The 14,278-nt window shown below is 43.6% G+C and overlaps 1 protein-coding gene and 1 long non-coding RNA gene across 4 annotated transcripts in view; one reads left to right on the forward strand and one right to left on the reverse strand.

The window, feature by feature from the left end:
- Window positions 1-14,278, reverse strand: part of LOC147032181 (uncharacterized) — a 55,389-nt gene that overhangs the window by 18,455 nt on the left and 22,656 nt on the right. The window lies entirely within an intron of this gene.
- Window positions 503-14,278, forward strand: part of LOC147032182 (tyrosine-protein phosphatase non-receptor type 21-like) — a 54,522-nt gene continuing 40,746 nt past the window's right edge. The window contains exons 1-2 of one of the 3 annotated variants that reach the window (XR_015055068.1): window positions 503-808; window positions 7,151-7,815. Coding sequence is in view for 2 of the 3 variants with exons in the window: in XM_085869549.1 (XP_085725675.1) it covers window positions 7,516-7,815 (300 nt within the window). In the remaining variant the exon portion in view is untranslated. The remainder of the gene's footprint in view (window positions 809-7,150; window positions 7,816-14,278) is intronic. The other 2 variants (XM_085869549.1, XM_085869550.1) reach the window with 2 other exon arrangements.

The raw sequence follows: 14,278 nt of genomic DNA on the forward strand, positions 1-14,278 counted from the left end.
AGACCATATGGATTGGACCGTGGAGGACTGGAGTAAGGTCCTCTTCTCTGATGAGTCCAATTTTCAGCTTTGCCCAACACCTGGTCGTCTAATGGTGAGACGGAGACCTGGAGAGGCCTACAATCCACAGTGTCTCGCACCTTACAGATGGAATGAGAATCGGTTTTCTTCTCAAAGTTAAAGGGGAATTGCAGTTTGATTGTTTCGTTTGAGGGCTTCACGTGCATGACAGGAGTTTCTACGGAGAGAATATCCCACCGCACTTAGGTACGTAATAAATAGATCGCCCCTAATGCCGAGAGAACCTTTTTATATCATGAATATGAACACACGCCTGGAGGTGACACTTAACTGATGCTCGGACCTCGGTCTTGGTGGAAAATCTACTGAAACGCAATGTGGGTTTAATAAATAATTAAACGCATGCCATGCAAAGAGAATAACAATGACTTTGCTCAGGTGTTCATTTGAGCTCCGCCCCCCTCAAAGTTTAGGGCAGGGAAAGTTTCAGAGAACAGGTGCCGAGGTCCTGTTCGAGGTCGCCTCAAGGGTGATCGTCCCACCCACCCACGACATCACTCCTGTTCGTCATTCCTTGTACGTAAGCATTGTGAGCTCGGTTTCGTGGAAGGAACAGGGGTACGACATTGCTGCAGTGTCGCGGGACGAAGTGAATGAAGAAGGAAGAGGAAAGCAAGCAACTCTCGACAAAGGAGGCAACAACGAACAACTTTTGAATCTTGCACAAAACTTTTGGCCGTTCCTCAAACTCCGTGGGAAAGTTTCCTGCCGCGATTGTTTGAGCAAGGTGAGTGGTTCTAGTTTGTTTCTCTTTGCTTTGTGTTCAGAGTCGAGGCTCGTGGAAGAGCTGGAACACTGAATGGATCAGGACGCAACAGAACAAAAGGAACAGCAGAGACAGAGAGTGTGGGGAAACACCAAGTCGGGTTGAAAGACAAAATAAAGTGAGACTTGGACAAACAATGGGTGTGTGAGGGGAATGGGGCTAGAAAAGGGTTTAAGGACGCATGGGGCGGATAAGAATGAAGTGTACACAATCAAATACTTAGGATGAAAAAACTGGAAATTTGTCTTGAGACCTGGAGGGAAGGATGAGATTGAAGAGGATGAAGAAGTTGATTCCACAGGTGGGGGAAAAAAGAACGAATGAGTGGAGGTGAACAGTGATCCTGGATTTAGGTGATTTCACCAGAAGGGGGTTGATGGTGAACCACCTGCACCCTGGAGAAACCTGGAGAGGAGGGGACTAAGCACGGAAAGAGCGGAGGGTGCAAGACCAAGATCTTTATATCAACCTTCATTCGATACAGGCCGACACAAGATTAGATTTTGTTTGGTGGTAATTAAGTTATCTGTTCTGTCTGTTATTCCCGAGGTAATCAAATCCGACTTTAGACTTTCACTGATACTTTCCAATAGTGTGAGTGTTCCTCTGTTGTTTGCACATTATCATGGGGTGCTGCACCCTGGAGCACACTCTGGAAGGAACATGAGGGGAAATCTATTGTTACTTACGCACAGAGGGAAAGATAGAAGGGGAGTGGGTGGTCAGATCGGTGCGTACACAAGAGGGTGTTGATGATGGTGGAGGAGGCCCATGCCCTTGACAAAGCCATCACCGATCAGTGCTCTCAGGATAACTTGTGAACATTTCCTTGTCCAAGAACCTCGGACAGGTCACCACTCCATTGCAAAAGCAATCACCCTGAGCAGCCATTTTAATTGAAGCAACAGGTCAGGTCAGGTATGGGAGCATGCGCCAGAGCAGCGCGTCGCTGCGTCCACCTTCCGCCGGTACTCCAGGGGCCTCCGTCTGGCCATCCCCCAGGCAGATGCCTAGCCCATCCCCATCTCCTTGAGATGCTGATAAACCTGCTGCAACCACGAGGCACGTGGTCGGCACATTGGCCTCCTCCACTCATGAGACTCCCTTGCTGAGAGAATCTGGTGAGCACGATCAGCATCAGGAAAATGAGCCACATGTCCATATAGCCACAGCTGACACTCACGGACTATGCAGGTAACAAATCTCATTTGAGTCTCTCTCAGCAACCGCTCGTTGAACATAAAGTTCAACCAGCGACAGCCAAGGATTCTCCAAAGAGACCTGATACCAAAGGAATTAAGTCTCCGTCTCAGATCCCAGTCAGAGTCCAAGTTTCACATCCATAGAGCAAGACGGGAAGCACCAAAGACCTAAAGACTCGGACTTTCATCCTCCCACACAGGTACCGACAGCACCACATCCCATGATCCAGTGAATCCATGACTCCCCATGCCCGACCCAGACGTCTGTTGACCTCTGACTCACAGCCAGCAGAGACATGAATATCACTGCCAAGGAAAGTGAATCTCTCCACGACCTCAACATCCTCACCACAAACAGGCACAGATAGGAGAGCACCATCGAAGATGTCAATGAAAGACTGGATCTTGGTTTTGACCCAGGAAATCAGTCATCCCAGCGGCTCTGACTCCTCATTCAGCACCTCGAGGGCCCCCAAAAGGATTTCTAAAGTCTCTGCAAAGATGACTGCATCATCTGCGAAATTGAGGTCAGAGATATTGACATTCCCAAATGATGCACCGCAGCTTGATCTCTCCGACATCCTCCCGAGAATCCAGTCCATACAAGTGCTGAAAACTGTGGGGGCCAGGACACACCCCTGACAAACTCCAGTAACAGCTGGAATAAGTCAGAGATGGTACCACCACATCTCACAGCACTCTCAGTAGCAGAGTATAGTTCAGACATCAGATCGATCCGTTTCAGTGGCACCCCACGAAGACCAAGAATCCTCCAGAGAGCATCCCGATTCACTGAATCAAACGCTTTACAGAGATTAACATAAGCTGCAAACAGCCCCTGCTGAAACTCATCTGCGTTCGGTGAGGACCCGAAGAACAAGGATACGGTCAATCGTTGACCTCTTTGGTGTAAAGCCTGACTGCTCTGGTGCTCAAGCAGATGGTGTCAAACCCTATCAAGAATTATCTGAGCAAAGACCTTGCCCAGCACTGAGAGCAGCATCACCCCTCGGTAGCCGTTGCAGTCTTGGTGATCACCCTTCCCTTTCCATAGATGGACAACAAGGCCCCTCTTCCAGTCATTTGGGATGATGCCTGTGTTCCAGGCAGAGTACAGAATTGCATGCAACGACATGAGTGCAGCATTTTCCCCAGCCTTGAGAAGTTCAGCATGGATGCCACAGATCCCTGGAGCTTTACCCCGTTTCAACCGGTTCACCGCAGCCTGTGTTTCCACAAATGAAGGTGGACCACAGTTGATTGGAGGGTCAGCAACAGTGATTGTAACACCCCTGATGTCCAACTCCACAGCTGGGGGATCAGCCTGGTACAACTGCTCAAAGTAACTGGCCCAGCGGGCCTTCACTTCGGACTCCTCTGTCAAGAGCCTACTGGCGCTCTGCTATAACTGCAGTGCACCGAGGGATGGGCTTGGATGAACGCAATGCATGAATTCCCCTGTCAGGAGGATGAGAATCACTTGACCACAGGTGATGCTCTACCCCCTCGCAGATTCCTCGCACATTGGCCTCCTTGTCTAGCCTTGGCACACTTACAATTTTACGCCTCAGCTCCCTGAACAGCTCAGTTCTGCCATTCAGCCTGGCCCTGCGATTCTGGTCAATGGCATCCAGTGTCCCTTGAGAGACAAAATTCTTTTTTGCCTACGGTGAGTTCCAAGACATCCACCAACATCATCAAGGATGGTGGTCTTAAAAGCACTTCACAACTCTTCAGGACACCCCAAAGCACCCAGAACCCCAACATTTCCACTCAGCCTGTTCGCAAACTCCTCAGCTACTCTCTCATCCCTGAGCTTGCCAACATCCAGCCTCGGCTGGGATGGTACCATTCTCCAGGATTTAAGGTGCAGCTTTAGATTTGCTACAACAAGCCTGTGGTCAGTATTGAGGAACTGAGCACTCTGGTAGACTCTGCAGTTCTGCATCATCCTCCAACGACCGTCAATGAGGACATGGTCAATCTCCTTTGCCACACCGCCAGCATTGGAATACCAAGTCCAGCGATGAGCTTGTGGGCACTGAAACCATGAACCGGCCACCCTAAGTCCATGACTTCTTGCAAAGTTTAGGAACTTAGTGTTATTCAGGTTCACAGTTCCAGACCCATGGGGACCATCACACGTCTCATAACCATCCCTATCAGTTCCAGTCGATGCATTGAAATCCCCCAAGACTAGAAGTGTATCTCGCCTGGGGCACTGATCAACTACAGACTCGAGTGTGGCGTAGAATGTGTCCTTCACAGTGAGATCACTCGCCTCAGTCGGAGCATAAACAGAGACCAGGGAAATGACACTGAAGGAGTGACGAATCCTTAGTCTCATAATACGCTCGTTGACCGGTGTTACCTCAATTATCATTGGGGTCAGCTTATTGGACACAGCTACAGCAACTCCTTGGGCATGGTAACCATCAGAGCGACCAGACCAATAGTAGGTGTAACCACCCGCCATGATCTCGCCGCAATCCGGTCTCCGAACCTCAGAGAGTGCTGCAATACTGATGTCCAACTGCTTGAGCTCAGATGATAACAGAGACATGTGATCATCCTTAATAGAGACAGCTCAGATGATAATTTGTTAAACAGAGACACTTGGTTAACAGACGGCTCAGACGAGAACAGAGACACTTGACCTCAGATGATAACAGAGACAGGTGAAGCAACACAAGATTGTTATAACCACTTCACCACCCAGCTGATTGTGTGTGTGTGTGTGTGTGTGTGTGTGTGTGTGTGTGTGTGTGTGTGTGTGTGTGTGTGTGTGTGTGTGTGTGTGTGTGTGTGTGTGTGTGTGTGTGTGTGTGTGTGTGTGTGCATCACCATTTTTCTCAGAAATAGCGTAACGGATCTTCGTCAAACTTTCAGAGGTTCATCAGTGAGTGGCACGAGAGTTTTCGGCCAAAACTATTTTTTTTTGGAACAAAAAGTTTGATTTTGAGAGATTTCTTTCTTTTATTTGCTCAATCGTGGGTGTGGGGAAGTGTTTTTGTCCCCCACAAGAAAATAGACCGGGGAACACTGGGAAATGTCGAGTACCATTGCTCGTATACACTAAATACTGTATGGTAGGTATCTTTCAAAACGAGTGGACCATTGTGTGCTGATGTACCTTACTCAGCCACATTGCAGTCAGGAAGATTTTGAACTTTATCAATAACAATTGATTCGGTAGAGCAATGAATGTATTTGATATAAACCAATTTGGGTAGATATCAAAATGATCAACTCTGATATTCGGGCAAACAGGATTGCCAAGAGGTATACATACTCACCTCTAAGCTGTCTCGCCTGGGTTCGAATCCCGACCCAGCTAAAAACTGTAATCCTCGTGTTTCGCAGGCAGGACGACTCATCAATGTGTGTGCCGTCCCTCAGATGGACGTTAAACGAGCATCCCATCTGCCAGTATTTGTTGGTGGATGTTAAAGATCCCACAGTGATAACATCTTTTCCATGGCATTCAGTCGGCGAAGAGGGGGCGAGCTTTTGCCGGCACCATGGTCAAGTTCCAAATTCCAGCCGTAACCAGCAGAGGGCATTGCATCAGCAACACAGCCACATCCTCAGCCAATAATGATACCCCGCAGCCTTGTGCTGCATATGGACGAAGAAGAATTATGATATTGTATCTGAAATTTCCAATTGACAGGTCTAACATGTGATGTGACAGCTTTGGTCTTCAACTATGTTTGGAAACAGATCTGCTCGAAAAGGTCAACAAAAGGAGCGTAATACTTTGCAGCAAATGTGCACATGCATTTGGGTCGATAATTAAATGAATAAAATACAGGGTCATCAATGAGTTTGTTCTTCCTACCAAACGGTTTGCTAATGGCACCCCAGTATCATGAAGTGAAATTTGTCAAAGTGCTCTGGCAGGCAATTATGGTATTTTAAAATGTATGTTTTGAAGCATTTGCATGTCCTAGGCCTCTGGAGACCGTGGGGCTGTTCATTTTTATGATGGTGCCTGAGGTTGATTCCTGGAGAAGTCGAACTATTAAAAGGTTGATTTTCCTTTGAATGATGATTGGTCCAAAAATGCAAGAAGAAAGAAAGCATGCAAGATTGGACAAATCGTAAGAATAAATTACTGTTACATTGAATATTAAGCAGTTTATTGATGATTTTATTCCTGTCTATTAAAGAAAGGAAAAAATTTAAGAAAATTTATATTAAAGAAAATTTAAGCAATCCTTGGAACGAGGAGGATGGTTCAAAATAGGTTATTACGAACGAGATACTTACAATAGCCAAAACATGTAGAAACGAGAGGGGGAGCACTCGATAGAGTGCAAAACCTCCGCCGCCAATACTGCTGGGTCACTTAAGTGAGCCTGATATCCTATTCATTGTAGGTCAAAACGGATCAGACTCTACTGAACCACGATTGAATAAACTAAACTAGATCGACACGCATGAAGAAATGCCAAAAAATAAAATCGAAATTTTTTTGAAAAAAAAAGTTGCAACATTTGTTTGTTTTTTTTCTCTAACAATTTTTTCTTGGGGGAGTTGGAAATCACTTAAAACATGTAGAAATGCAAAAAAAAAAAAATTCAAATATTTTTCAAATAAAATCGAAATGATTTTGAAAAAAAGTTGCAAAATTTTCTAAGTTTTTTTTTTTTGGACCAAGTCCAAAATCTAATGGCATGATCCTTGGACCATACCTAACCCCCCACCAAGTTTCGTCGAAATCCGTCCAGGAATTTTTCCGTAATACTGTTCACAAACAAACAAACAGACAGGGGTGAAAACAGCAACCTCCATCCATCTTCGATGGCGGAGGTTAACAAGGTGTGTGTACGTCACTGTAAATGTCTCGACACGTACATAATATACACTTGATGAAAGAAATATGTTGACTGCAGTGGGAATCTCGGTGTGACATTTTGGACAGGTACAATCGACGTGTGAATATTTTCTGTTTGAAGGGTCTACATTGTCCTCCCTGGTGTGTGTGTGTGTGTGTGTGTGTGTGTGTGTGTGTGTGTGTGTGTGTGTGTGTGTGTGTGTGTGTGTGTGTGTGTGTGTGTGTGTGTGTGTGTGTGTGTGTGTGTGTGTGTGCACACAGAAATGTTCCTGAATTTACCGGGAATCGACCCATACACTGGCTTCGCTCCTCACGAAACTGCCTCCGCGTGACAGGAAGACATCGCGAAGCTGGAGACTGGCATTCTGCATTGACCATCTCATTATGGATAAAACATGCTCTCTATGAGGGTCAATATTGCGGAAGTATTGATTGAATATAACTGCCAACGCAAGCTGATGGACGAAAGAATGAAATGCAAGAATCAGCAAAAATGATGGATGTCATTGCGGTGACTGACCCAGCAGTTTGTGTGATTTAGGTGTGATCGACACTTTCAAGTAAAGCCCCAAGAACGTCAAACCAGTTAAACGGCTGGCTCAGCCATTTGTACTAAAACATCTTGGATGCAAACAGTTAAAGAGCTTTCATCTGAGATGACGCTGATACCATACACAAGCACACCACACAACACAAACCTTCTGGCAGCGCTGAAAAGGGTACGGACCAAGCAGCGATGCTCCGTTATTGAGTCGTATCCAATCCCAGCTCCAAGGATCCTCTCGAAACCCAAGACCGTGGAGAAAGGCGATGATGTCGCCATTAACAAAGGGCAGCTTCCAATGGCAAAATCTCCTGGCCACAGGAAGCAAAGCTCTTCTTTAACCATAGGTCAGAATACACTTCTGAAGACCAGGGTCAACCATGTAAGTATGGAGAAATCAAATTGGCAATTAATAATATTTTTTTCAACTGCCCTTTCATTGTGCTGATGATAATTGCTAAGGTGGATGCCTTGCATTCCAGAGAATGCCTACCTTCAGGGTTTCAATGATGGAGCCAATTATTTTTACCTTCTCTTTTGGTTTCTTGCATTTAAATGTGGATCAAATATTCCATGATATTCTTCAAAAGAATAAGCTGTGTGATGAAGGAAGGACCTCTTGGATTGTACTGTTGGTTATTTGTTAATCTTTGTTATTGAGGCTCGTTAAGTGACAATAAGACAGCTACATATACTGTACTGTGGTTGAAAATGCAGACTTGCTTCACCTTTGTTCAAACAAACATATTTTACTGTCGTGGTTAGCCGTATTGGTGTTCCGGTCTCATAATGCTTGGATCCCAAGTTAAAATCCCATTTACCATATAGTTTGTTCATCATTTACTAAAGTCCTCTTCATTAATATAAAAGTACATTGATGTCTCATAATTATCCTGAATGTGAAACATTACAATAAGCCTGAGATCAATGAGAGGGGTGGAGAGAGGGGGTGGAGAGAGGGTGGAGAGAGGGTGGAGAGGTGAGAGGATGGAGGTGGGAGGGTGAAGAGGTGGGAAAGGAGGGGGGAGAGGATATAGTCAAAGGCTACATCCAAAAAGGGCATATTTATAATCAATTACATTTCAACCAACCATTCTTCTTGTAAGAAAAGTGATGATTGATAAAATGTTTAAAGATCAAGCACCATGTCAGACATTAAACTTATAAGTCATACACAGCAGAGTCTCAAGATGAGAGAAAATTTCAACTCAACTGAACCTTCTGGGTCTTTATTTGGGCAACACACCCAGTAATTGTAAATTCAAGAGAAGAATATCTTGTGACTGAAGCTAGGAAACATTCCATTTTAAATATTTTCTTCTATTGTAGTCAAAAATACAGCCTCGGTGACGACGTGTCGCTCAAAAAAAGTTTTTGTTTTTTTTTGGAAACAGAGTCGAGGCTCGTGGAAGAGCTAGAAAACTGAAGGGATCAGGACATAAAAGGACAAAAGGAACAGTGTGGGGGGGGGGGGCAACAGCAGAGTTGTACCACACTAATTATAGGGATATTTGACAAACAATTGGTGTGGGGAGGACACATGGGGTGGACGAGATTGATTCAGGAAGGAAAAGCAGGAATTTGGAAGGACTTGGGCTTGTGGGAGGGTCAGGGGGTTAATGGTGGTAAAAAAAAAAAAGATCATGGCTTTGGATTGGGGATGACCTGAGATCATGGTGAACAGCTGTCTTGAAGACTTGAAGGGAGGAATAAGATTGAAGAGAATATGGAAGTTGCTTCTTTAGTGGGGAAAGAGGAGGAACAAATAAGTGGAGGTGAGCTCTGATCCTGGATTTTTGGGAGTTTCACCAGAGGGGGACTCCAACCTTATCAGGGAGAAATGAAGAAAACGCCTTGAGGAGTTTGTGAACGTAAAGTTGTTATGATACCCTGGGTAAATTTCCTCGTTTGGGTTTTTTGTTTGATAGAAATAAATTTCCTCCATAACAGCTCACAGAAGAGCTTGTACATCTGTCACATGCAGGGTAAAGACATGAGAAGACATTGTACGTTGACATAAGTTGCAAAGACATTTGTATATGATCTATATCTATACATACAAGAGATGTGTGCGTGTGTGTTCTGAGATGGCTAAACAGATCTTCGTCAAGCTTTCAGAGGTTCATCAGTGAGTGCCAAGGAGTGTTTTAGGCCCAAAAAATAATAACAAGCCGGGAGGCGACGATGGTTCGCAGGCATTATTGATCTATGCTGCACGATAAATACAATTGAGTGTCGTTGGTTGCACGTGTTTCTGGATCGAAGAACTTCACCGTGACTCCACAGAATTTTGGCACGCTTTCAATCTCACACGCCACTTCGCGCGTTTTCTTCAAAGAAATCTTGTTCTGATTATTCCTGAATTGGCTGTTTTGGTTCCTGATTTTTGGTTCACGAGCACCAGCCAGAGTGACCACTATATTCGTTATGTCTGTGTGTCCATCTGTGTGTCTGTCTGTCCAGAGCATACCTCTGTGGACTTTGATCCGATCTTGATGAAACTTGGTTATGTGTTCGATATCAATGTCTCGTTGTGTTTTTCCTGGATGAGGGCATGCTACGCCCATTGTGGGTTTAGCCACGCCCAAAAAATAGCCATTTTTGGGGGGTAGTCGGATTAAAAATCTATCTTCTCCTAGGGAATTGACTGAATGGAAAGGGTTCTTCGGTATTTAAATAGCAAAATGAATTATCTAAAACTTGTTGTCCGATTTTTCATTTTCATCCCAAGGTCAAGGTCACAAGGTCAAAAACTTAGAAAATTGCAAATTTTGACATAAAAATCATACGACCGCCCAAACTTTGAGAGCGAGGATGAAAATATTTTTTATACATAATCTTCAGGTCATCCCCACCTAAAGGCCCGGTCACACCTTGACGTTTTAGCCAGCGATGGCAACGTATTAAAATGTATGTAAAACACTGGCTTACGTTAAACTTTTGATGTTTTTTTTTTAAGATTCGGACGTATTCATAACGAGTTGGTCGTATGCATAACATATTAGTAATGGACACAGAACGTTTCGTTGTGTTATAGATAACTTATACCAATGAATGCTGAACCTGTTGTTGGCCTACACAACCTATGCCCAACGATAGTCTAACTTCGGCATAGCGCGTTGCACGCATCGCCGACGATGTCGTGACGTAGCCTATTAAAAGGCTGACGCACAACGATTCGAATCATAACTGCCGTAGAAATGGAAGTGTCAACATCGCGGTCACACCTTGGCGATCTTGCCAGCGTATGCCGACCTAAGAAAAATGTGTCTAAAACGTTGGGGGCACGTCAAATACGGTATGAGTAAGTTTGGTATACGTGAGTAGAACGCTAAAGTACGCTATCATACATCGTAGTAAGTAGAGTACGTCAAGAAATTTTAAACATGTTCAAAATTTTACGACGTACTCGGCGTATGACACACGTTCCGCATGCGATGGGGATAAGTTTTACACACGATATGTAGACGCTTACACACGTCCACAAAGGCTACTTATAAGCTACTCATAAGTCGAAACACGTTGCGGTAATGTCTTTTTTACGCGAAACTTATTTCTAACTTATGTTTGACGTGCTTTGAACCAATTCTTTACGTAGTCCCAACACACATCGACGTATGTAGACATATTCCAATGACGCCTTCCGGTCGACAAAAAAAATAAATGAACGTGTTTCTAGGTTACAACTGCCATATAAAGACGTGTTCCCAGCGGTTTTGGGAATTGGTATATAAAAATTCTGCTCATAAAAGGGGAACCCAACAGTGTTTTTGAGTCGATGTCCATGTCAGCAGTATCAGTATCAGTATTAGTATTAGAAGTAGTTTGTTCATGTTGGCAGTAGTAGGTGAGTGTGAGGGGGAGGGTATGGGTTATGATGGATCGTCCTTGCGTCCGCGTGTCCACGGGTAGGTTCATAGGCTGCCACTCAACGATTTAAATGGCTGCATCTCCACTATTGAAAGTAGATGCTTCCGCTCAACAATTGGATTTTTTTTTACACTAAACGACTTTTAAACGGTACCACTCAGCTATTTTCATTGTTTACAATGAACGATTTAAATTGCTGTCACTCGCCTTTGTTTTTTGACGCTGGCGCTTGGAAATTTTAATCGTTTCTATTGAACGTGCTAAATCGCTCAAACCCCACCTTTGAAAGTAGACGCTTGCGCTCAACAATTGGATTTTTTTTACACTCAACGACTTTTAAACGGTACCACTCAGCTAGTTTCATTGTTTACAATGAACGATTTAAATTGCTGTCACTCGCCTTTGTTTTTTGACGCTGGGGTTTGGAAATTTGAAGCGTTTCTTCTGAACGTGTTAAAACGCTCAAACTCGACTATTTTAAATAGACGCTGCCGATGGACAATTGGAATCATAGCCAAGCTAGACATCGAAGTGTGAACATCCTCATCATGCCGAAGAAAAGTTTGAAGAATGCTGCAAATAAGTGTCCTGGCCGTGGCCGTGGACGCTGACGCATGGACGATCCATTATACTGACGTCTTTCAGCCTATGAGTAACTTAAAAGTAACGTCTGTCGATGTGTGGCAACGATCGCGTAACGTGCCAACAACACGTTAATCATAGGTTAGAAATATGTTTCAGGTACGCTAAACATTACCTCGGCGTGTCTCAACTTATGATTAACTTACAAGTAGCATGTGTTGACGTCTGTCAACGATCGCAGACCGTGCATACAACTTGTGGCCAGCGTAGCGGAACGTGTGAGTCATACGCCGGCATACGTCGTGAAATTTCAAGCATGAAAAAATTTGAGGACAACCAAAAAGTACAACGTTTAAAGCCAACGTACAACGACGTATGGCAGTGTTTTTCAGCGTGCTCTCAATGTTATCAAAACTTACCCATAACGTATTCAACGTGTGCCAGCGTTTTAGAAAAAAAAATTCAAAAATCGGCATACGTTGGCTAAAACGTCAAGGTGTGACCGGGCCTTAAAGTCTTGAAACCATTTTGCTCTATCTCGAACACCTTGCCCCTGGTGCCCCCTTCAAGTTTGTTTTTACACTGATTTCATCAAAGTATGGAAAAGCAGAGGAGTGCGAAATGCCATATAGCCTATATGACGTTATATTGTTCCTGGAATGTTCCGGATGAAGTTTTGCACCAAAGGTCATTATCCTTGACCTTTGACCTTTAAAGGCCACAAAGGTAAAATTTTCGAAGTTGTGGGAATCAAACCAGGTTTTCGACCTTCTTCGACGAACTAACTCCAATAAGCTATAGCACGTATCCTGTTTCCTTATTTTAATGTCCACAACATTGTTTTGTGACCTTTATAGGTTATGCAAAGGTCAAATTTTGAAAGTTGTTGAACGAAACCGGGTTTTCGACATTTTGCAGCTAATAACTGCGTACCACTAGTCACTCGTACCACATCATGTTGATCATTTTTATAACTTGGTCAAAAATTATCACATTGTCTCATCCTTACATTCTCCAGCCGCCATGATAGTCTTATTCTCCAGCCGCCATGATTGTCTTATTCTCCAGCCGCCATGATTGTCTTATTCTCCAGCCGCCATGATTGTCTTATTCTCCAGCCGCCATGATAGTCTTATTCTCCCGCCGCCATGATTGTCTTATTCTCCCGCCGCCATGATTGTCTTATTCTCTCGCCGCCATGATAGTCTTATTCTCCAGCCGCCATGATTGTCTTATTCTCTCGCCACTATGATTATCTTATTCTCCAGCCGCCATGATTGTCTTATTCTCTCGCCGCCATGATTGTCTTATTCTCCAGCCGCCATGATTGTCTTATTCTCTCGCCGCCATGATTGTCTTATTCTCTCGCCGCCGTGATAGTCTTATTCTCCAGCCGCCATGATTGTCTTATTCTCTCGCCGCCGTGATAGTCTTATTCTCCAGCCACCATGATTGTCTTATTCTCCAGCCGCCATGATTGTATTATTCTCCAGCCGCCATGATAGTCTTATTCTCTCGCCGCCATGATAGTCTTATTCTCTCGCCGTAGTGATGTTCTGATTCTTTAGCCATGTAATTGTCATATTCTAGCAGTGTGCATGATGTTATTATTTTTAGCCACACGATGGTCTTATGCAGAATTAAGAGAGATCAGAGGTAAACGGTGTGTTCAAAAGGAGAGATCACTTCCAAACAAAAGGAGAAATCAGATTTAAACCAAAGGAGAGATCAGAATTAAACAAAAGCAGAGATCACATTTAAACAAAATAAGAGTGATCAAAATGAGAGATCAGATTTAAACAGAATAAGAGTGATCAAAATGAGAGATCAGATTTAAACAGAATAAGAGTGATCAAAATGAGAGATCACATTTAAACAAAATAAGAGTGATCAAAATGAGAGATCACATTTAAACAAAAAAAGAGTGATCAAAATGTAAGATCAGATTTAAACAGTGATCAAAATGAGAGATCAGATTTAAACGGAGTGTTCAAAATGTAAGATCAGATTTAAACAGTGTTCAAAATGTAAGATCAGATCTAAACGGAGTGTTCAAAATGTAAGATCAGATCTAAGCGGAGTGTTCAAAATGTAAGATCAGATCTAAACGGAGTGTTCAAAATGGAAGATCAGATCTAAACGGAGTGTTCAAAATGTAAGATCAGATTTAAACAGAGTATTCAAAAGGAGAGATCAAAATTAAACAGTGATCAAAAGGAGACATCAGAGTTGATTGTTATTTAACCTTTATTTCTTTCCTATTTTGGCACCAGCTTTATCTGGTGTCTACTTTGAATCCCCTTGTTACCTCCAGTGGACAGAGGTTATATTTTCACCCCTGCCTGTCTGTTATGACGAAAATTGAAAGTTTTCATCATTTGTGTGTCTGTTTG

The sequence above is a fragment of the Eptatretus burgeri genome, chromosome 2 (genome assembly GCF_056783735.1).
Source record: "Eptatretus burgeri isolate ZD-2024b chromosome 2, Ebu_testis_v1, whole genome shotgun sequence".
NCBI classification, from domain to species: Eukaryota; Metazoa; Chordata; class Myxini; order Myxiniformes; family Myxinidae; genus Eptatretus; species Eptatretus burgeri.